Source organism: Anabrus simplex, chromosome 14 (genome assembly GCF_040414725.1).
Source record: "Anabrus simplex isolate iqAnaSimp1 chromosome 14, ASM4041472v1, whole genome shotgun sequence".
NCBI classification, from domain to species: Eukaryota; Metazoa; Arthropoda; class Insecta; order Orthoptera; family Tettigoniidae; genus Anabrus; species Anabrus simplex.
Genome location: NC_090278.1, coordinates 97,259,237 through 97,282,087, shown reverse-complemented (window position 1 = coordinate 97,282,087; position 22,851 = coordinate 97,259,237). Strand labels below are relative to the sequence as shown.

General features: G+C 40.0%; 1 protein-coding gene across 5 annotated transcripts in view; it reads left to right on the top strand.

Annotated features, from left to right (window-relative positions):
* LOC136885720 (probable multidrug resistance-associated protein lethal(2)03659) overlaps positions 1-22,851 on the top strand; it is a 120,314-nt gene that overhangs the window by 63,199 nt on the left and 34,264 nt on the right. For all 5 annotated transcript variants that reach the window (XR_010861596.2, XM_067158449.2, XM_067158450.2 and 2 more), the window contains 5 exons: positions 5,121-5,304; positions 7,562-7,711; positions 8,335-8,531; positions 10,551-10,837; positions 15,482-15,561. Coding sequence is in view for 4 of the 5 variants with exons in the window: in XM_067158449.2 (XP_067014550.2) it covers positions 5,121-5,304; positions 7,562-7,711; positions 8,335-8,531; positions 10,551-10,837; positions 15,482-15,561 (898 nt within the window). In the remaining variant the exon portion in view is untranslated. The remainder of the gene's footprint in view (positions 1-5,120; positions 5,305-7,561; positions 7,712-8,334; positions 8,532-10,550; positions 10,838-15,481; positions 15,562-22,851) is intronic.

Here is a 22,851-nt window from a genome sequence, read left to right as displayed (position 1 = left end):
TCTAAAGAAACCGTTAGAAGTATCCAGGACAACATCAATAAACACAGCGGCCTTAGTAAAACAGAAATCAAAGAATTCATGAAGATATTAAATTTCATTCCAAACAACACTTACTTCTCATTTAATGGAAGTATTATCAGCAAAATGGCTTAGCGCTGGGGACCCCCTTTCTGGCATCCTAGCTGATATTTACAAGGATTCAGTAGAACATACAAAAATTATTTCACAAATAAAGGGTATTTGTTTATGGTTTAGATTTGTTGACGATACTTTTGTGGTTATCAACAAAGATATTACTGATAGTGATGAGATATTGGATTCATTAAACAAAATAGACCCTAATATTAAATTTGCCAAAGAAGATTAAATAAAAAATTCTTTAAATTTTTTAGATCTAACAATTATGCATATGCATAACATCTTTGAATTTCGAATTTATAGGAAACCTCTTCATTCACCCTTAACTATTAAAGATTCATTCCTGCACCTCAAGACTCAAAAACAAGCCGCTTTTCATAGTTTAATATATAGGGCTCTGAAAGTTCCTCTTTCTCCAGATAATTTAGAAACAGAACTAAAATATATAAGACAATTAGCACATTTAAATGGTTTTAAAATAAATAAGGTCAATCAGTTAATTAATAAAATCAAAATTAGATTGTCCTCTAATCTAGTACCAGATAAATCCAAGAAAAATAGCTACACCACATTTATATATAACAACCCGGCTATTCATCAGATCACAAATGTTTTAACCAATATAATTTATTAAATACTTTGTGTTCAAGGTATGAATTAGCATCATTTGCATAGTGTGACAAAGTCAATGTCCTGTCTCCACATATGGTGCACTGATATCTGTCGGTGAGGCTGTGGTATCCCTTGGTTGAACATATTCGGTGATGTAGTCTGTGGGCTGCCACTCTGGCATTTAAATGGCGCAGTTGGTAGTTGGCCTTATTCCATTTGTTGCTTGTCATCGCTGGGGTGGTGAGGAGTCCGGGATTAATGTCCCTCGCTTTCTGTTGCCTGTCTTCTAGAAATCTGGTGCTTTGTGGTGTTGGTATCAGATTATGAGCTTTCATCAGGTCTTCTATAAATAAGGTTGTGTCTGCCAGAATATATGTTATTCTGTTTTGCGTGTATTTTGAGACGCAGAGCATTCTTTTCAGGTAGGCTGTTTTAATTCCCTCTAATCGTTTCAGATTCGAGTATGCGAGGTGGTTCCATATAAGCTGTATGCCGTATGAGGCATGTCAAATAGTCTCAGGGCTGTTGTGACGGATAGTAGATTCAGTTTCTTTATCTCCAAAGTCGCCTTTGTTGCTCTTACAGCTCTGTCTTCTATGTGCTTGGAAAAGGCATGTCCTGTCACTTGCAGTGTGAGTCCTAGGAATTTGTAGCTTTTTACTATTTCTGGATATTCTTCCCCGCAAGTGAATCTATCAGTGTTCGTGAGGTTTCCTCATTTTCTGAATTTCATTATTTTTATCTTTTCCCTATTTATAACTAGGTCATTTTCTTGGGACCAGTCTTCCAATTTGTTTATGGCTTCTTGCAGGGGATCTCTTCTTTCTGAGAGCAGGATCATGTCATCGGCGTACAACCACATCCTCACTTCTTCTGTTTGTATTCTTTGTATCACATCATGGGTAAGTACGTTAAACACAATGGGGCTTATAGGATCTCCCTGGAGTACTCTGTTTGTTTGCTGGATTCCTTTGGATTGCATTAGGCCATCGTGGATTCTGATTGTATTTTCTCGGAGGATGCATGCTATGAACTTAAAGATCTGACTTTCTTCGCCTAACACAGGCTTTAGTTTTTCCAGTATTCTATCCCTGTTTACCCCGTCATAAGCTTGCATGTAATCAGGGAATGCTGCATATGCATGGCCTTTGGGTTTAGCCAGGGCTTCGCTTATGAATTGGAGTACGTGTCCCACCGATTGTATAGTTGATCTTTTGGGAGTAAAGCCATACTGTTCCCGAGGTATAACTGCCATTATGTTGTCATGGATCTTTTTAATGGTGCACATTCCAAGGCTATTCCTCTGTAGGAATCTGGGGTGTTCTGTGGTCCTTTCCCTTTGTAGATCACTTTGACCATCAATTCTCTCCATACTGCAGGGGTGTCCATGATTTCTAGGCACTTGTTGTATAGGGCTGTCCATAACTTAATGGTATATAACATTGATCCTTTCATCAGCTCGTTCGAGATATTGTCTGGGCCAGCTGCCTTTTGAGGTTTCCTTTTTTCAATTGTTTGCCAAACTTCGTCTTCTGTTATTCTTTCTTCTTCTGTTGCGGGGTACTTCCTTTGGCATGGTATTGCATTTTCTTTTTCTGAAGTATATTTGCGGAGTGGTTTTCCCATATTGTAATTGAGATACTTGAGGTCACCTTGGTTCTCCGTGACTCTATAGGACTTTGTAGGGTTCTACTTCTGCTTCTCGTATTAATTCTTCTTCTTTGGTCTGGGTATACTGTTGTTTCTTAGCCTTCAGGAGCGAAGTATATCTCATTCTCGTGTGTACATAGTTGAGCCTTAGTGTGTCACCATTCTTGTCTATCTTTTTCAGGTCATTCAGTTTTTTAAGGACCAGGTTCCGTGCTGTGTAGTATTCACTGTCGGACCAGGGTGTGCTTTTCCTCTTTGTTAGTTTTGGGGGTGCGGACTGCATCAGGGATTCAGTTAGGTTCCTCAGTGCAAGATCAGTGTTGCCCCTTTCTTCCATGTTTATGTTGTGTACTACTAGATCGGGAACTAGTTTTCTTGGCGTCCATCGCTGCTCATTTTGTGTGGTCCTCTCCATCAATGTTATCTGGAATTCTGCTCTTACTGGGAGATATTTCCTTATAGATGTGCCTGCTGACTCTGTGGTGGTAGTTATGGTTTTGAGCTTTAGGTCGTTGTGTGTATAGTGCTTGAGCCGTTGTGGGAGATGTAAGTTTAATTCTGTGCTTTGTTGCTGAGGATGAAGCCTTCCTCTTCCAGTAGTTCAAATAGTGCCTCTGATTTGTTGTTCGGTCTGTTTAGATCTCCTGCCAGCAGGGTTGGAATCTCTGAGTCAGTTTGGTTCAGCGCAGTCATTACGATTTCTATCATTTCGTATGCTGAGATTTGGAGATTTTTTAATTGTACTATTACGGTGTTTTGTCTTTTCTCTATGTGATTTGCTTGCCCTAGTGCTGGACTCCACCTGATGGTCTTGCTTTTGGTCAGGGCGTGTGCGGTGTGGAAACTGTGTATGTTCCAAGGTTCTTGTAAAAGAGTTTTGCAAAAAATGAGAATGTTATTACTGGATATTATATCGTCTGGTAAAATATTTAGAAGGGATTTTAGTCCTTCCATGTTCCATAACGTGATTTTGACGTCACTCTTCTTCTTTGATTATAGTCAAACATAAATATAGCCTTCAGGACAGTAAATAATAACCAAAACATATTTTTCAACCACAATAAGGTCAATAATGAAAACAACGGTTACTCAAGATCTGGGGTTGATAGAGTGAAGTGTACACAATGTGGGTTCTCGTATCTAGGTCAAACTGGGAGGAGCTTTTATACAAGGAACACTACAATTCTTTCAAACACAAGTATTCAGCCATGAGCCAGCATATGAGTGAAACGGGACATAAATTCACGAAAATTTATACATTTTTTGGGACCAAACCTATAATAAAGACAATGATCTTAATGACGTTATTGACAAGAAGAATCCACTATATGAGATAACTCCAAGGTTGATCCATACTGTAAGTCAGAATAAGGTCCCTACTATTTTTCAATGACAGCACTCAAATGTTCCATTTACCACGCCTAATGTTAGGCCCGCCCACACCTCTCTAGCAATAACACAGGCGCACAAAGCACAATCCTCTACGCTCCACCCCTCCGTTACTTCACTAGAAGTAGAAAGGTTAGTCGGAACAGATGGATCCATCTAACATCAGACTGGATGAGTAAGTTTGACCACAATCGTGGGGCATTATACTATTATCTTTATAATTATCAACGCGGGCTCTAACATTCATCATTCTGAATTTCCTTTTCTTTTTATTCAATTAAAGAGAATATTTATAAACCATTCCATGGTAGAACAACAAATCAATGAGAACAGTAGTCTAATAAGAACGACATAAAAAATCCAAGAAGCATTGCGTTGGAGAAGCAGCTGCCTATGATGGAGAATTGGCAACATAATTTCAACACACGACATTCAACCCATAATTACTAAATTCCTTAAAAATTAGTACCATCCAACCTCACTTCTTTCCACATAGCTTTGCGTGATTGACAACATACCACAGTTCCGGTTTGTTGCTGCCAAACGTACGGCATAGGTGATTAAAAAGCACATACTTTTTACAAACTTTATTAACCTATGATTCATGCAATAATTGATGAAGATCCAATTTTTGCTTTGCACAATTTTAGATAAATGTAGATATGTTTATTTATTATTTATTTACATAGTTTACGCCCACATTGGAGCACTTAAATCAAACCCAAATACATTTACGTTAACAAGGAATTAACTGAAGATTTAGCTTGCATCATCTTCTTCCTTTCCCAAAACCTCTTCATTCTGGCTGATCTGGCTGCCCTTTCTTCATCAGATATGACATATTGTTTGTGTTGTACAGTTTTTATTGTATTTATGTCACAAAGTTTGGTTTTAGACTCACGTACACAGCATCTAAAGAAAAACTTTTTTACAAAACATTTTTTTAGAATAAGATTATTATGTATGGTATTAAGTTTAAATGTTTAACTTAAACAAGGCCTTGGACTTCACCTTAAGATTTTCAATAGGCTGAAGGTGTAAAACATGTACCTTAAAAGTGTATGTAATTCATGTAGAATTGTATTGAAGAGGTGGATACAGTAAATGTTATTCTTGAAACAGTTGTTATCTTCAATACGGAACAGACATGAGATTTGTTACTTGTGTTGCTACATATTTTAAATTGTTACTTACAGAAATGTAATGCTAGTTGTGGAGCCGCCATATTTAAAAAGCCATTAAATATATATTTTTGTTACACATATTGTGTATATTCAGATAGGCTTAGTCTATTTGAAGAAGTTAGTATCACAATAGCCCGTGTGTCGCAGGGCAGTGTACCAGGAGGCCGACATCTACCTGCTGGACGACCCTCTGTCTGCCGTGGACTCCCACGTGGGCAAGCACCTGTTCGAGGACTGTATTCTGGGACTGCTGAGGGACAAGACTGTGCTGCTCGTCACTCATCAACTGCAGTACCTGTCGCACGCTGACCACCTCGTCATTCTTGACAACGTGAGTAATGAATCTAAAACTAAAATAATACAATGTGTAATACTAGATTAGTTACACTTCCAAGTTATGGCTATGACAACATACAATGTAAGACACTTCTTGGAATGGTCAACCAACTTTTAATTCTGCATGCGTAAAAATCACCTCCAGCGCTATGTAACAGCTGCCTTCACCTCTTCGTCGTGTCGGAATCGTCGTCCACCGAGATCCTTTTCCAGCTTACTGAACATGTGATGACGCTGTATGGAGGATGTTGCCATACTTCCCACCCGAATCGCTGCATCAATTGGCACGTTTGGCGGGGTGTTACGTTATTGTGCAACAAAATCACACGCACGCGCGTGCACGCAGTTTTCCCCCACCTCTTTTCTTTAATTGCCTTACGCAACCAATTCATCGTTTGACATTGCGAAGCCGAGTCGATTGTCGTGCCTTTCGGCATAAATTCCACGTGCACCACACCCTCTATGTCGGTGAACACTGTCGTTATTACCTTTCCTCCTGAAGGTTGGACTTGGGCCTTCTTTCGTGGTGGTGATGTGGTGTGCACCATCGATGTTCTCTTTGTTTCGGCGATCAAGTTATGGATCCACATTTCATCCCCTGTGATGATTTGCCACAGAAAGTCCTTGCCCTCCACAGAATACAGTTGCAAAAATGTCAGTGATGATTAGAAACGTTGTCCCTTGTGAACATCGGCAGGCATCCAAGGTGCTGGTGAACAATGGAGAAGTGCCATACGAAATGATCAGCATGCAGTGTTATGCGCCGAATCTCTCTAATAATACCATCCACATGTCCACATTTGCAACGGCACTGGACGTTGCAGGCCTGCCTTTGTGATATTCGTCCTGAGATCCGTGCGTCGGGCATCAAATTGCTTACACTACTATACAATACATGGGCTCACCATATACAGCAGTGATTTGACGATGAATGTCCGTGCAATTGAGCTGTTTAGCCCACATCCAGTTGATGCGCCGTTGAGCCTACCCCGCTCTGCACGGGATACCACACCAACCCGTGTCAGCAGTTACTGTAGCTTGGCCACGGTCACAACAAACGCGTGCTCTTGTGGCAAGCTAGTGTAACCTACTTTTTGATTCACCCTCGTAGAAGAATAAATGACAACAGAAGTAACGACCAGGACAAGCAAGGAAGGCATGGCGCTGTAAGGAAGTTAGGAAGAGGACTGTCTGAATTGAGTTGGCCAGAGGAGAGGCATGTGGCTTTTAGTGCCGGGAGGGTCCGAGGACAAGTTCGGCTCGCCAGATGCAGGCGACCTGAGCGTCGTGATGAGGATGAAATGATGACGAAGACACCACATACACCCAACCCCCGCATCAGCAAAATTAACCAATGATGGTTAAAATTTCCGGCCCTGCCGGGATTCTAACCCGGGACCCCTGTGACCAAAGGTCAGCATGCTAACCATTTGGCCATGGAGCCGGACAGAAGAGATAGAATGGTGGAAGACATCTTGAGATGGTGCCAAGACATGAATGTTACAAATGAGAAAATTAATAACGGTCGTACTGTGTACGGACAGCAAATTGTGACACTTAAAAAATTCAATGAAGGCTGGCACATGAAGTAAAGAAATGTATTCACTGACAATTCAGAGATTTGACATCACTGACAAGTTCTTAAGTGGACTAGTCATCACCTGTGAGTCTCGAGTCATTTTGAAATGTGCTTCTATTCTCACAAAATTCACACCGAAAATTTGCCAAAGCACCCAATGTATTGCACGTTAAAATCCACTTCTTCCTTCTTTTCTCATCATTATTAATTAACTTGACGATAAACACACGGAATCAGGGACAGCTGGTGTCCCCGTGCGTGTGACGTGTTCCATCTTGCGTCAGGTGGAGTTGCAACGTCTTGTCAATGAGATGACCTTACCCGCATCGAAAGCACATATATCGTCGTTGGCTGCAACTCCTATCCAAGTAAACATCTTCTTCAGCAGTTTATTTATTTAGAGGAATTGTGGAGGGGACGAATGTGTTTTCTGGGACAAATTTTCATCTGTCAGTTTTCTTTCCTGGTATGAATTGTGGTGGTATGAATATGTTTCTTAGGATGGAATGTCGATAGGACAAAGCAATAAGATTTGTTGCAATACCTAATCAGGAACATCAGTTATTTTGTGTTATTAAATTATGAAATGTTTCCTTAATTGGAGTTATCTTAATGAATTTTGTAGACATACTGTACAGAGGAAAGGAGACAATGATTGAATATCTCTTAATAGGGAGCTGTGGCAATGCAAGGCACCTACTCAGACCTACAGAACTCGGGGCTCGACTTCGCCCAGCTGCTCGGCACGGAGGAGGAAGGTCCAGATGTAAAGGATGGAAAGGGGCTGCTTCAACAGAAGAGGAGTTCCAGTTCATCTGTCGAGGTATCATTTCAGCCAGCAACTTCCATCACTTTTCCAGTACTCTTTGACTTTCCTCTTCTATAAAAGAATATCTGCCCCAGTTTGTCCTCTTGATTTCCAACTTTATCTTCATATCATCATTTTTCTCATCTTTAAAAGCTCTGCTCAACATTATTCTTGTACTAATGTCATTGCATCGCATCTCTCCACTGACAGCTCGGAACACACCGCTTATTACACATTATGAATGTCATGTGGTGAGTGTCTAATATATTATAAATAGAAAGGTATGTTAAACATCCTCCTTAATCTCTTTATTTCTCTGTTATATAGTGGGACATACCTGTCAACAATTGCTTTAAACCCTTTCCATAGGCTGTTTATATTTTTCACCGATTATATTTACTTTTTAACAACTCCTCTATGCCTCCCTTATCAACTGTCAAGTACTTCTTAATAGTTCTAGTTTTACAACCTTGCTGTGGAATTTTTGTATGTAGAAATCGTAGACCTTAAGTTACCTTGCTATGTCATTCCTAACCCCTTGTGAGATTTGGAGTATGACAAAGTTTTTTGTGTGAACTGAGTTTTTTTTACAGAGTTGCATAGTGTCTAAATTAATTTGACTGTCTCCTGTATTGTAGAGCCTTCCACCTGCAAAGGAGGAGAAAGCAGCTCCCAAACAAGTGGCGGAGACACGCACCACGGGCCAAGTGAGGAGAGACGTGTATCGTCGGTACTACGCTGCTACGGGGAACGGCTGTATGCTGTGTCTGGTTGGAACCTTGCTGGTCCTCACACCTATTGTGGGTCTCGGCAGTGACCTGTGGCTCTCGCAGTGGTAAGCAACGTGACACGGCTGGCAGCCTTGGGAAGTGTTAAAGGCAGCTCTCTTCCCTCGGCTGTGATCTTTGATTGGAAACTCGTTGATGTGTCATGAAGTACAACGTCAAAGAGCACATCACCAACGAGGAGGTACTGTGTCGTATGAAGTCAGAAGAAGGTGAAGCAACTCTGTGCGTCACGTGCTAGCTCATGTTTCATACGTACAGGGCAGTCCCCAGTAGGCAAATGAAGCACGTTTGAATACATTACAGTGTCTCGGGAAATTCTTGTCTGATTTTCAAAATAATCACGGTGCTGAATTTGTAGTATTTGTATGTTTAAGGCTAGCTCGCCTGGAGGCCGTGATCGTTAAGGCGTTGAAGTCTAAACGGTCCGACACCGTGGTTAGCCGGTTCGAGTCCCGTCAGTCGAAAACGTTTTCACCATCAGAATGTTGGCCAGCAGGCCAGAAGAGGTGGTGGTATACAATTTCTAATCACTAGATTGCGTGCCAAGAGCCTGGATTAAATTCCAAACCTCTGCGCAGTGCTCATATAAAGTGAGGTCATATGACACTGTTGATGGTGATTTGTCTGTCGGATGGCAACGTTAAGCCTTGAGCAGTCCCCTTGGTTCTATTTGACAGGAGTTTGATCGTGCATTTGCTGATTGTATTTTATCTCAAGTTTTTTATGTATCACTGTTTTTTGTATATGTCTTTCTTCTTTACGTTATTTTAGCTGATGATGACCTGTAGGCCAGGTCGAAACATGTCCTACGTAGCTTTTTGGACAGACGATGTATCAAGTGGCAAACATGTGTTGAACATGTGAACGTTTATCTTAGCTAATAACACGGTCTTCAAAAATTTCCTCAATTAAGTTTAATGTGTCATTAGCTGTATGCACGGTGGCCGCATCTTGCTGAAAATATCCATTTCAACAGTCAATGTCAGTCAGTTCATCAAAAAATGGTTTGAGGTATATTATCCCTGTATCTTTGTGCATTAATTGTGCCCTGAAAAAATATAGGCCCTGTAATTCTGTACCCATTCTCTGTACACTATACTCCGATCTGTTCGTCATGTAGAGGACCTTCGTATATACGAAGGGGGTTTTCTGTACTCTAATATCTGTTATTCTGTGTCAAAACATACCTATGTGAATGGAACCATGCTTCGTCAGAGAAAAATATTATGCATGGATCAATTATTTCATCATGAATGTTTTGTAATATCCAATTACAAAAAAGTACCCGCTCATCATGATCACGTACTACACTTACCTTGTATGGTTTCAATTTTAACATGCTGAGCTCTTTGAAATCCCGGCTTCTTGTCCAAGTCGTCTTAGGGACTTTGTAGGCGTATGTTCTAATCTTTCTGCGATTTAATTTACTTTTTCCTCGTTACGTACACGTTTTCTTAAGACTTTGCTTCTTACCGAGTAAAGAATCACTTTCCCGGAATTTGTTTACGAATTTTCGCACACTCTCTCTATGTGGAGGGCATGCACCTGGAAATTGTGTTACAAATCGCCTAATGACTTTCCTGCAAGACTCCGTTTTCACACAATTATCATACAGTAAATACCTTTTCCTCTAACGTGTACACATGTGGAGGCATTATAAAGTAACACTTCACAACTCGAGAACAGTTGGAGTGACAGTTAAACACTTAATACATATTCTAAGCACGACCTGAACTGTGAAGTGCAGACATTCCCGTGCTTTTGCTGCACTGTGTAACGGGGGAGGGCAGATAAGATGGGCGCTCCTGCCCATTATTATTATTACTATTTATTATTTTATTACTGATAATGGTTGGTTCAAAAGATTCCGTGTAAATTGAATGATTTATGAAGATTGAAAAGATCGTCTCCCCTCAGTTATTGAAGAATACAATATGAAAAAGATTTGCAATATGACAAAACCAGATATTTTCTTCAAATTTTACCATCTAAATCATTGATGATGTACATACATAGATTTGGTCTACACTTGTTTTTAGTGTTAAAGAATAACATATTTATTGCAGGACCAACATGGAGGAAGTGAAGGTCGCCCAGAGGAGGAACGAGACACATAACGAGACAAGCTCTAACAGTATGCTCGTTGAAGAGTACAACCCCTGGCTTATAGAGCTGGACACCAACACCTGTATTTACATATACAGTGCCTTTGTGCTGGGGACTGTCATAGTCACCATGGCTCGCTCCCTGCTCTTCTTCAGTGCCTGCATGAGAGCCTCCATACGGCTCCACGACTGCATGTTCAACAGCATTACGCGCGCCACCATGACCTTCTTCAATACCAATCCTTCTGGTGAGCTTTACAAAAATATTCACTGCCATTTTCTTATATTTTACTCCTTCTAAAGATCAGATTTTTAAATGACCAAATTAAAATTTTGCTGAATACAGTCTCTATTGATGCTCTGGCAATGTCATAAACTGTTCATATTGTATGTATGTACTGTCCACTAATCCTATAGGAATGCAGCTGGGGAAATTCTGGGGAGAGATAAGGCAGCAGGAATTAAAAAAGCCTGAACGTGTGCTGTGATAGTCCTTAACCTATGAGAAGTGATTAACTAAGAACTTAGTGTTAAATTGTTTAACAAAGTGTGAAGTTGTCAAACATGTCCAGTAAGATGAGAAGAAATGTTGAAAGTTATTTGTGAGCGTGAGAATGGATTACTGGAACAAAAATTAGTAGAAAAATTCAAATGTATCACACTCAGATTAATTTTATTTTAAAATCAAAGGACAATGTTTTATGTGATTGGAAGTCAAATGTGAATCCTTGCAATAAGTGGAAGTGGCAGGAAAAGGTGTATTATGTCAACACGTTGTTCTTAGAATGATTTAGAAGTGTTACATCAAAGAAAATTAATATTAGCAGACTTCTTCAGAAATCATTAAACAAATTGGGGTTTTAGATTTTATTACTGACAATGGTTAGTTCAAAAGATTGCATGTAAATTATATGATTTGTGAAGATTGGAAAGATTCCCCTCAGTTATTGAAGAATACAATATGAAAGATATTCACAATATGACAAAACCAGATTTTTTTTTCAAATTTTACCATCTAAATCATTGATGATGAAATTAGAATAGTGACATACATACATTATCATTATAGACTGTTATGCCTTTCAGCGTTCACCAATTCTCACTGAAGCCCAATTGTCAACATAAATGCCTTTGATTGATTTTAATAATCTACATTTAATTCCATAGTCCCCCAGTATGGCGAACATCTTTTCCCTCGGTACCCTGTCATATGCTTTCTCTAGATCTACAAAACATAAACACAACTGCCTATTTCTCTCGTAGCATTTTTCAGTTACCTGGCGCATACTGAATATCTGATCCTGACAGCCCCTCTGTGGTCTGAAACCACACTGGTTTTCATCTAACTTCCTCTCAACGACTGATCGCACCCTCCCTTCCAAGATGCCAGTTAATACTTTGCCTGGTATACTAATCAATGAGATACCTCGATAGTTGTTGTAATCCTTCCTGTTCCCGTGCTTATAGATAGCTGCAATTACTGCTTTTGTCAATCTGAAGGTACCTTACCAACACTCCACGCTAATTTTACTACTCTATGAAGCCATTTCATCCCTGCCTTCCCACTATACTTCACCATTTCAGGTCTAATTTCATCTATTCCTGCTGCCTTATGACAATGGAGTTTATTTACCATCCTTTCCACTTCCTCAAGTGTAATTTCATCAACATAATTTTACTCCTCCCCATGAGCTTGGCTGTTCGCAACACCACCAGGAAGATTTCCTTTTACATTGAGAAGGTGTTCAAAATATTCCCTCCACCTCTCCAGTGATTCCCTGGGATCTATTATGAGTTCACCTGAATTACTCAAAACACTGTTCATTTCCTTTTTCCCTCCCTTCCTAAGATTCTTTATTACTGTCCAGAAAGGTTTCCCTGCTGCTTGACCTAGCCTTTCCAGGTTATTACCAAAATCTTCCCATGACTTCTCTTTGGATTCAACAACTATTTGTTTTGCTCTGTTTCTTTCATCTACGTACAAATCCCTGTCTGCCTCAGCCCTTGTTTGGAGCCATTTCTGATAAGCCATCTTTTTACGTTTACAAGCTGCTCTCACTTCATCATTCCATCAAGATGTTCGCCTTTTCCCATCTTTACAGACAGTTGTTCCTAGGCATTCCCTTGCTGTTTCTACTACAGCATCCCTGTATGCCACCCATTCAGTTTCTATATCCTGAACCTGCTTACTGTCTACTGTTCGAAACTTCTCACTAATCATATCCATGTACTTCTGTCTAATTTCCTCATCCTGGAGATTTTCTACCCTTATTCGTTTGCAGACAGATTTCACTTTCTCTACCCTAGGCCTAGAGATACTTAGTTCACTACAGATCTAATAGTGGTCTGTATCATCGAAAAATCCGCGAAAAACTCGTACATTCCTAACAGATTTCCTGAATTCAAAGTCTGTTAAGATATAGTCTATTATGGATCTGGTACCCCTAGCCTCCCATGTGTAGCGGTGAATAGCCTTATGCTTGAAGAATGTATTTGTAACTGCTAAACCCATACTAGCATACAGGAAACGCTTCCCATTCCCATTAGCTTCCATATCTTCCCCACATTTACCAATCACCCTTTCGTATCCTTCAGTTCTATTCCCAACTCTCGCATTGAAATCGCCCATTAGCACTATTCTATCCTTGCTGTTGACCCTGACCACGATGTCACTCAATGCTTCATAAAACTTGTCAACTTCATCCTCATCTGCACCCTCACATGGAGAATACACGGAGACAATTCTCGTCCTAATTCCTCCAACTGCCAAATCTACCGACATCATTCGCTCATTTACGTGCCTAGCAGAAACTATGTTGCGTGCAATGGTATTCCTGATAAAGAGCCCTACCCCAGACTCTGCCCTTCCCTTTCTAACACCCGTCAAGTACACTTAATAATCTCCTATCTCAGCCTCGTTATCTCCCCTTACCCGAATATCACTTACTCCTAGCACATCCAGATGCATCCTCTTAGCTGACTCAGCCAGTTCTACTTTCTTTCTTCCATAAGCCCCACTAATATTGATAGACCCACTTCGAATTCCATTTCGTTCGCCAAGTTGTTTCCAAGGAGTCCGTCGCCTTTCAAATGGGTGTGGGACTCCGTTACTCCCACAGGTCCGAGGCTTGCTTAAAATGTTCTGAGCTCGGTAAATTCATGAAGCAGGATGCTGCCCTACTTGCACATAGTCCAAGTGAGGATCTCTCCTCTAACGGGTTATGGACCACCGGTGAATTGTATAGTCCTAGCCGCCTGAGCACAAGGAGGGCCACGACTCAGAATATGTCCGAGATGCCCACTCCCATTCCATAGTAACTGGTATCCCGACTCTCAGGACCACTTACTAGGCCACTCAGCCGTTGCCCATGGTTCACGAACTAGGACGTGACTACAGTAACCCACACCATGAACCATTAGAATAGTGAAGGCAGAAAAATTTCAAAAGGATACTTAACTGTGTCTTTCTGAGTATATTGGGCAGATGCATTTCCGAAAGTGACTTTTCAATCTTGAACTCAACTTTTCTCGGGAACTATAATAGTTGAGTACACTTGTTTAATTTCCTAAAAGTTGCAGAGAAGACTTGCCTTAACATGAAGGTAGTAGTCTGAATGTTTATTGCAGATGCCACCACTATTATTAATTGGTACAAAATCATAAAGTAATATTGTACCTAATGTGGAATGTGATTTGTTGAGCCCGGATGTTAATGCATTAATAGAATGCAAACTTACCGAAGCAAGTAGCACTTGTCTCAAGTATTATTACAATATTATAAGTCCACCTGTTCAATACAATACAATATGATCCACTATTTCATATGGTCAAATATTTTTTTATACATAATACATAAAAGTCAAAGGTACATGTTTCACCCTCCTTACGGGCATCATCAGCCTATATCAATCTTAAAAATAATACATATACTTATAAATTATAGGTTAAAATGTTGAAAAATGGTTTCGTAAAACATTATACAATAACATCTAAAACAATGATAATGCACCAAAGTATGTTAAAAGAGAGTGAAATTAACAGTTTTGAAGATTAAAACGTGATTAAACATGAAATTTTGAGAGTCTAAAACTAAAATGGATCCATATTTTTATAATATCATTAAGACTGTGAAGGCCTTGAGTATAAATACAATCATCAAAGGAGGATGTTTCTTCAATTCCCAAGTTGAATCCAAGGTGGTAAAATCACTTTCAGTTATTTAAAACGGAAGTGTGAATGTAATAAACAAGTTTAAAATGTATATGATTGGGATATCTGAAAGTCGAGAAGAAAATGGAACTTCTGTAGAGGTGTTGCTTGTGATAAAACGTATGTCAAAGCTAGCGGAGTTCGGAAATTATGGTAGTCGAATGGATCTAAAAGATAATCAAGTTGATATTATAATTCCGTTGAAACATTTGTTGGAAGAAATGTTCAGGATTTTTCGTACGGAGCGTATTAAGTACGTCAGGTTGTTACAGCAACGCTAGCTTGACTGGGTTTTCGACCTGCAAGTAGCACTTATCGTCTACCTTCACAACGATTATGCTATGGGGTTTGCATAAATATTAGGGACTCGGCCCACCAGGACCCCTACAGTTTATGTTACTCTTGCTACATTTTGGAAGAACGGGTGGCCGACACTTCCTACTAACCAAATTATTTTGCAATCTAACCTGTTACTGCATAAAAATCCGGGCTTTAGTGATTTGTTTGCATTTGTACCACTGTTGATGAATCAAGGGAAATGTTATGCTTGTATTTTGTTAAAAGATGAGCAAGGTTTGGTAGTTTCTTAGAATGTGCAGCTTTCACATCTAGGTGCTCTTAAAACTGATAATTAACCAGGGATTTCGAATAATGTCAGAATATTGTGATGTTTGTGTTGGTAGGTCGCATCCTGAACCGCTTCTCCAAGGACATGGGCAACATTGACGAGGTTCTCCCCATCACCATGATCGAGTGTTTTCAGGTTTGTATGTTCAGTAAAGTACTGAGTATGCTAAGAGCCATAACAATATCCAGCTTTGGTTCCATTACAATTGAGAGATATCCCTGTAGCAATGTGTTTCAGCACTCGATGCCCCAACGTTCTCACATAGATCCTATGTCGGGGCATGCCTGACAATAACTCCATTGTTCTGTTACACCCATCCGAATTGGCACTACAGTATGCTCCTGCCATCTGTTGTTGACTCTTTAGAATGCTTCAAGGGTTATGGTATTTACTCGCATATCGGGCACACTTTTTATGCCAAATTTCATCGCCATCATCATCATTTCTTCGCTCCACCAAGCCGGGTGCGGTTGTGTACGAGCCTCCTCCAGTTTTCCTACCCATCCACAGTTGCTGCTCATATATGCGACACCAGTTCACATCTCTAATTTCACAAGGTCTTCCTCTTGGTCTCTTCCCAGGAACATTGTGGTCAGAGTATTTTTGAGGAGTCCTGTGAGGATTCATTCTTTTCACGTGACCATACCATTGCAATCTCTTCACTTCTAGAGTCTCCAGCAAACTTCTTTCCAATCCAAGCTGTTGTCGGATATCCACATTCTTTATTTTATCCATTTTTGTTTTTTGTAGACAAGAACGGAAGAACTTCATTTCTGTTGCCTGAAGATGACTCTTTGTTGGTCCAGTGAGTGTTGCTGCTTCCAGACCATACATCAATATAGGTACAAATAAATTTTGTACAAGCTCATCTTGGAAACTAATGGAAATGTTTCATCCCAAAGTATTTGATGTACAGCGTGATAGAATTCGGAAGCTTTATGTATTCTGTTGCTAATCTCTTGCTGTATGGTATTGTCTGATGGCAGAACACTACCTAAATACTGGAAGTTGTCTACAGTATCCATCTCCTCATCTCCAATTCTTAGATGAACAGTTGGAGAGTTTCTACTCATCACCAAGCTAACTGTCTTCGTTTTGCTGATTTTGAGACCAAAGGTTGTAAAAGCTTCAAGCCGGGGATCTAGTCTAGTTTGTACTTCCGCTTCTGTCTCACCCCATACCATTACATCATCAGCAAAAACCTGGGCATTAGTTGTTGGATCCTTTCTCTTAACTGCTTTTAAAACTTCATCCATTATGTTTATGAAGAGAAGTGGTGAAAGACAACTTTCTTGCTGGACTTCACTCTTCGTTTCGAACCAACCTGACTTTCCTTCCTGGACCTGGACACAACACTTGGTTTCATCATATAATTGTTGTACTCGTGCTATGATGTCATTGGGGACTTTCTTATGTCTCAAACATTCCCATATATGCCTGCGTGGTACATGGTCATATGCTTTCTCGATGTCCAGAGAAACAGTTATAAGTGTTTTACCTTTCTCCCAATACTTCTCATAGAACATTCTGGTGGCAAAAATGAGGTCTATAGTTCATCTATGAGGTCTAAATCCATGTTGTTCCTCCTCAAGTGTAGGTTAACATATTTTCTAATCCTGCTCTCAAGGATGGATTTATAGATTTTGAGGCCATGTGACAGCAGAGTTATATCTCTGTAGTTGGTACATTTCTTTCTATCACCTTTCTTCAACAATGGGATGATGACTCCTTGCTTCCAGTCATTGGGTGCTACATTCTCTTTCCAGATTCTATTTAGTACCCTGTACATCCACTGTTGTACCTCTCCTAGTGCTTTGATCATCTCAACACGTAATTCATCTGATCCAGTTGATGTGTTGTTTTTCAGCTTAGATATTGCTGTCTCTACTTCCAACCATGTCAGACTAGTGGTATTTGTGCTGTCAAAATCATAAGGTTCGTCGTCTAGTGGAGTGACATTTTCATAACAGTTCAGCAAAGTTTCAAAGTGCCTTTGGAACTCCTGTAATATTTTGGTCTTATCCCTAGTCACCTGACCATTAGGAAGTTCTACAGATTGGATGGATACATTTTGAGTTCTTCTATTCTTAACAATACTGTATAACAGTTTTTTGTTTCCATCCTGCGTTATTTTGGTAGCCAGATCTTCCTTACATTTCTGCTTTTCAGCTACAACCAACTGTTTGACGTGTAATTTTTTCTTTCTGTAAAGTGACAGCTTCTCCTCTATTTCATGTTGATCTCCCTGCGTTCTTGCTTGATATAAGGATCTTTTTGCACGGTTTCTGTCATTGATAGCCTTTTTAATATCATCATTCCACCAGGCAGTTTCTTTAGGTTGTCTTATTTGACTCTGTCATTCACATACTTTTTCTGCTGTACCAACCACAACCTTCTTTGGAGTATCCCATTCTTCATCTACCAATTTCAGTTCTTCTCTCAGCAACAACCTGCAGATACCTTCCCTGAATTCTTCCTTTACACTTGGCTCGGTTAGTCGCCAAGTTTTTATTTTTGGGACTCTTTTGTTACAGACTTTGGGAGGTCTTTTCTTGCAATAATTGCAACCAACAGTCCATGGTCTCCACCAAGGTCTTGGATTGACCTTGACATCATTAACATTTTTCCACACATTTTGGTCTATCAGAATATTACTGTACCTATTTTATCATCCCAGGTATATCTTGTGATTTTATGGGACTCCCTTTTCTTGAACCAAGTGTTATTCACTATCAGGTTGTTTCTCTTCATTTCTGTTTCTCATTCCATGAGGGCCCAGTGTGGAGTGAGCCAAATTGTGAATTGAAATCACCCATTACAATTAGATTGTCATACTCATTGTGTTATTAAGGAAATTGGCCTTTTCCTCTTTTGAGCATCCTACCTGTGGAGCATAGACTTGGATCACAATGTACTTTTTCCCACCTAAGTTCACAGGTAACTTAATTATCCTTTCACTAACAAACTCAACTTCACTACAAGCATCTATGTCTTGATGTATTAAAAATCCTACTCCATTCTTAGACTCTACTTCATTTCCAGGCCAGTAGAGACTATAGACTGTAAATTGTCATTCGCACCAAACTGATGTCATCGCCGTGAATTCCTACATCCGAGGCTCGTATTATTCTTGAAAGCAACTTGTTCAGTAATCCCTCTGTTGACCTGCTGGGCCTAACACAGAAGGAGATTTTCTTTCAGGGTTTTCTCCCTTAGCCTTTGGTGTCCAGTCACCTCGACCTACAAGGCAGCAGGTTGTACTCATATTAATCTCTGAATACAGGGCTGCCTCTTCCACCATCTCCACCGTACCGAAGTCCACCTTCTCCGCTGTAGAGGTCGTTAAAGTCTTCACTCGTAACCCTGAGCTGGGACCCTTACCAGATGTTACACACTGGGTCAGTGTGCTCTGGGACTCACATAGGCAGGGGCCCCACACCCAGAATAGAGGTTGTGACTATTCTGCGTAAAATTTTCAGATGAAACTTTTTAAAGATCTGGGGACATATTGTAACCATTGAAACTATTATTAGTGAGACATTTATCTAATGACAAAGAGATGTCCCCCATTTGCCAGTAAGGCTTTTGACTGGTACAGCATTGTAACGCGCTGGGACTGGTGCATCCATCATCAAATTAAGCATGGTAAATATTGCGTGAAAACATAAATGAGCAATGATTTCAATACAACTTCACTGGAGGTCGTAATGGAATTTAATGGTCTGTCATTACATATGACGACGTCAGACTGGGAGCAGACGGCGATATGTCGCTTTTTACGTCAAGTGGTTTGGGAAATATTAATTGCAGTTTTATAATATCCAGCCCGTTATGTTCAGTACAATTACTTGAAACAAGTTACCATGTGCCTTTATAACAGTAACTGCTCTAAATGCCGAGGTAATAGTCGAAACTTAAAACGTTACTCGGGGAATGTGTTCAAAGGACGACCAGCTTACTTGCGCATCATCACGACAAACAGCGAGTGTAATTCACTTCAGCCCTAGATTTAATTTTCTAAACCACAAATCTGGCGTCAAATTTGTAGTCAGCTGATGAACTTGTAGAAGATGTGCAAGCTTTGTTCCTGCACCAGCTTGTTTGTGTTCCAGGTCTGCGATTCATCCTTCGCACTTTGTTGTAAAGGGCACTGCAAGCTCGATCGCATCTCCGTGCTGAGATGGCCGTGCGTCACGCATTTACGCTCATCACGTGGTACACAATAAAACAAAAGCAATCAGTAACAAGCTATGCATACTCTTAATGTGTTATTGAACATATCTCACAAAATATTTTACTGGATACACTCAAAAGTTTTAAACTTATTTACAAATGTACAAAAAACTAAGAAAGATTGAAACTGTAGACGGAGGCTATTTATTAGTTCATATTCGATTCGTAATTTACCAAAACTGTAGGCCTTTCACTTCCAGAGCGGCTGGATTGTTTACATTTTTAAAACTTGGGAGAAAAAATATATTATAATCATATAGTACCAGGTCAATTAAAAAAAAACACTGCTTACCTATGAAACATTCCACGAGTTTGTAATGCTAAAAAGCCTCTTCTTTTGTTTAAAAAATAGATACATTTTTATAACAACATTGTGTATTTTTTGAGTGGGTGAAATGGTTGTGTGTTTGTGAAGAACTGTGGAAATGATTATCAGTAGACAAATACATCGTGTCTGCGCAGGCATCCCTGCTACAGTAATGGAGCAACTGTACGGCCACCAACTCCATGCCGAGTGGCGAGCGGTGGTAGATAACTCGGCTTCCTAAAGGGACCAACGGCTTCGGGCACATAAGTCTCTCTAGGCAGGGTGATGGTACCCGGGGTGGAGGAAATGCCCCCAAAATCCATAGAGTAGCGCTTGTACTTGGCAGTAGGTGTTAGGAGAATGTTTGCAACAGATAACAGCAAAGACTCCACTGTGTACAAGAGAAGGCAATGGTAAATCCTTTTGGTAGATTACAGTATTACCAAGAAATCTGCATGGAATATGACTGAAGTGAGTTATGATAATACAGTGCCGGGTTGGAAGGCACACAATATGCTACTAAAGAAGAGCCTCGGATCTTTCAGAGCACTCGTGATGCTAATGCTGCTATGATATGACGAAGTTTAGAACCATACATGGAGTGTTTTAGAAGAGGTAGAGTAACCAGACACATCATTAGGGACATACGTTGGATGATAGAAACAGCAAAGGAACTGTGAATAAGACATGATGTGTTACTTCTGATTGGAGATTGGAATGCAAGAGTTGGGAAAGGTAAAGAGGGAATTGCTCTGGGTCTTTACAGCTTAGGTGATTGAAACAAAGCTGGAGAGTGCCTTGTCAGTTTCTGTGGATCTAATAACCTTTTTATTGCCCAACAGCTGTACACTTGGACATCATCTGATAGGAAATACAGGAATCAGATCTATTACATAATTGGGTCTACGAGGTGGCGAAGTTCCATACATTACAAGTCAAACTTGTATAATCAAAGGGTAAAAACGGACAACTCATTGAAAGAGACTAAATTTGATCTGGAACCTCGCGTGCTCGAAGATGAAGTCAGAGTAGCTCTAAAGTCATTAGCACAACAATAGGCCTGAGGAACAGATGGAATTGCAGGTGAAATATGGCAAGCAATAGATTCAGAAAACCTCAACTTGGCCCACAGATTGGAAATGATCCATTTTCATCACCATATACAGTACAGTACAAGAAAGGAGATCTGTTGGACTGTTCCATAGTTCTGATACCACATGCCAGCAAGCAGATGCCGAAAATCATAACGAAGTATAGAACCATACATGGAGTGTTTTAGAAGAGGTAGAGGAACCAGACACATCATTAGAGACGTACATTGGATGATAGAAACAGCAAAGGAACTGTGCACATGCTTTATAGATTACAGGAAGGCCTTTGAGAAGATGTGGATAGGGATACCTGAACATCTTACTGTCGTGATGCGTAAAACCTCTACTTGAGACAAGCAGCCAACGTTAAAACTGAGCCTGGTGAAACAGAATGGTTCCCCATTATCAAAGGCGTAAGACAAGGCTGAATACTTTTGCTTCACTTGTTCAATTTGTATGCAGAGTAGAAGAGGAGGAAATCTGGACTGAGTCACCTCATGTTTTAAAGATTGGTGGATTGAATATAAACAGCGTGAGGTATGCAGATGATACCACTGAAAGTAAGGAAGAGATCGAGCACAGAGTGAGAAGATGGGGCTGTACCATTGAACATTATGATAAATAATGAGTTAAAGAGGAGAATTGTTTCTGTTCGTTCAGATCAACCATCAGTAGAAATGGCTCCAAACAGCCCAGAAATTCGCCAAAGACTTGCCCCTAAGGCCTGGATAAGACTGTAACCATTACGGCTAGATTACACAATAAAAATAATAATACTAATGAAGAATGAAATTTTAAACACAGTAAAAAAACTTAGGTTCAACAAAACAGCACAGCCTAAAATGTAAAAAGAACAGGTTACGAAACATGACAACTACAGAATGGATGTGGAAAGTGGCATGGAACGCTGAGAAGTAATGGAACGTAGCCTTTTGCGATGAAAGAAAACGTAGAGGGTAATGGCCCTTGGATTACACACATTTATGTTAAGAAAAAGGAAACAAATCAAAACTCAAAAACAGAAAGATCTTTACAAACGCAAATTAAAAGCTTCTTAAGCATGCCTGTAGACATGCGCAGTGTGCTAAAAGAAATTTAATCTCATAATTTGAATTGAAAGAAAATTATCCAACGATACATGACGATTAAATGAGGGCTAATCCCAGTCTACACAAAAGTAGCAATAAGACCAAACACAGAAAACTTGCATCACTAGCTAAAACATTTCAGGTAATGTGAATAGGAGGCAACACAGAAATACCAGGAGGAAAACCTACATTATAAGTTACAAAGTTAAGAAAAAAAAGTATTGCCTTCGAAACAAAAGGGAGAAGCTAAGTCACTTTGACAAATTTAGTGACGAACGTGAAGCTCGGGGATAAAATGCTGCGTAAGAAAAAGAAATTATTGCATTTAAGTGAAGGTGAAAACCGAAATAAGCATAGAAACAGCGCTTACCCTGAGACCAGGATTTCCCACAAGGGGACCAAAGGAGGAGCATGACCGCTCGCTATGATGGTCACATGATAAAAAGCCCAGATCCTACCTCGCTCCCACCGAAGGAGCGGGGTAAGATCGAGAAACAGGAAATGGTGCCACAACCAAAGAGAACCAACCAGAATATAGTATTTACCTTCGACTTTCACATTCTCCAATTACATTTAATCTTATTTGCTCCAATGAAAAGTATCTTCGTTCTTGCTGGCACATGTTCCAGAAAAGTCTTTGTTTATGCAACAGGAAATGTGCATCCAGAACTGCACGTGTAGGCTTACGCCGTTTCACAAATTTTGA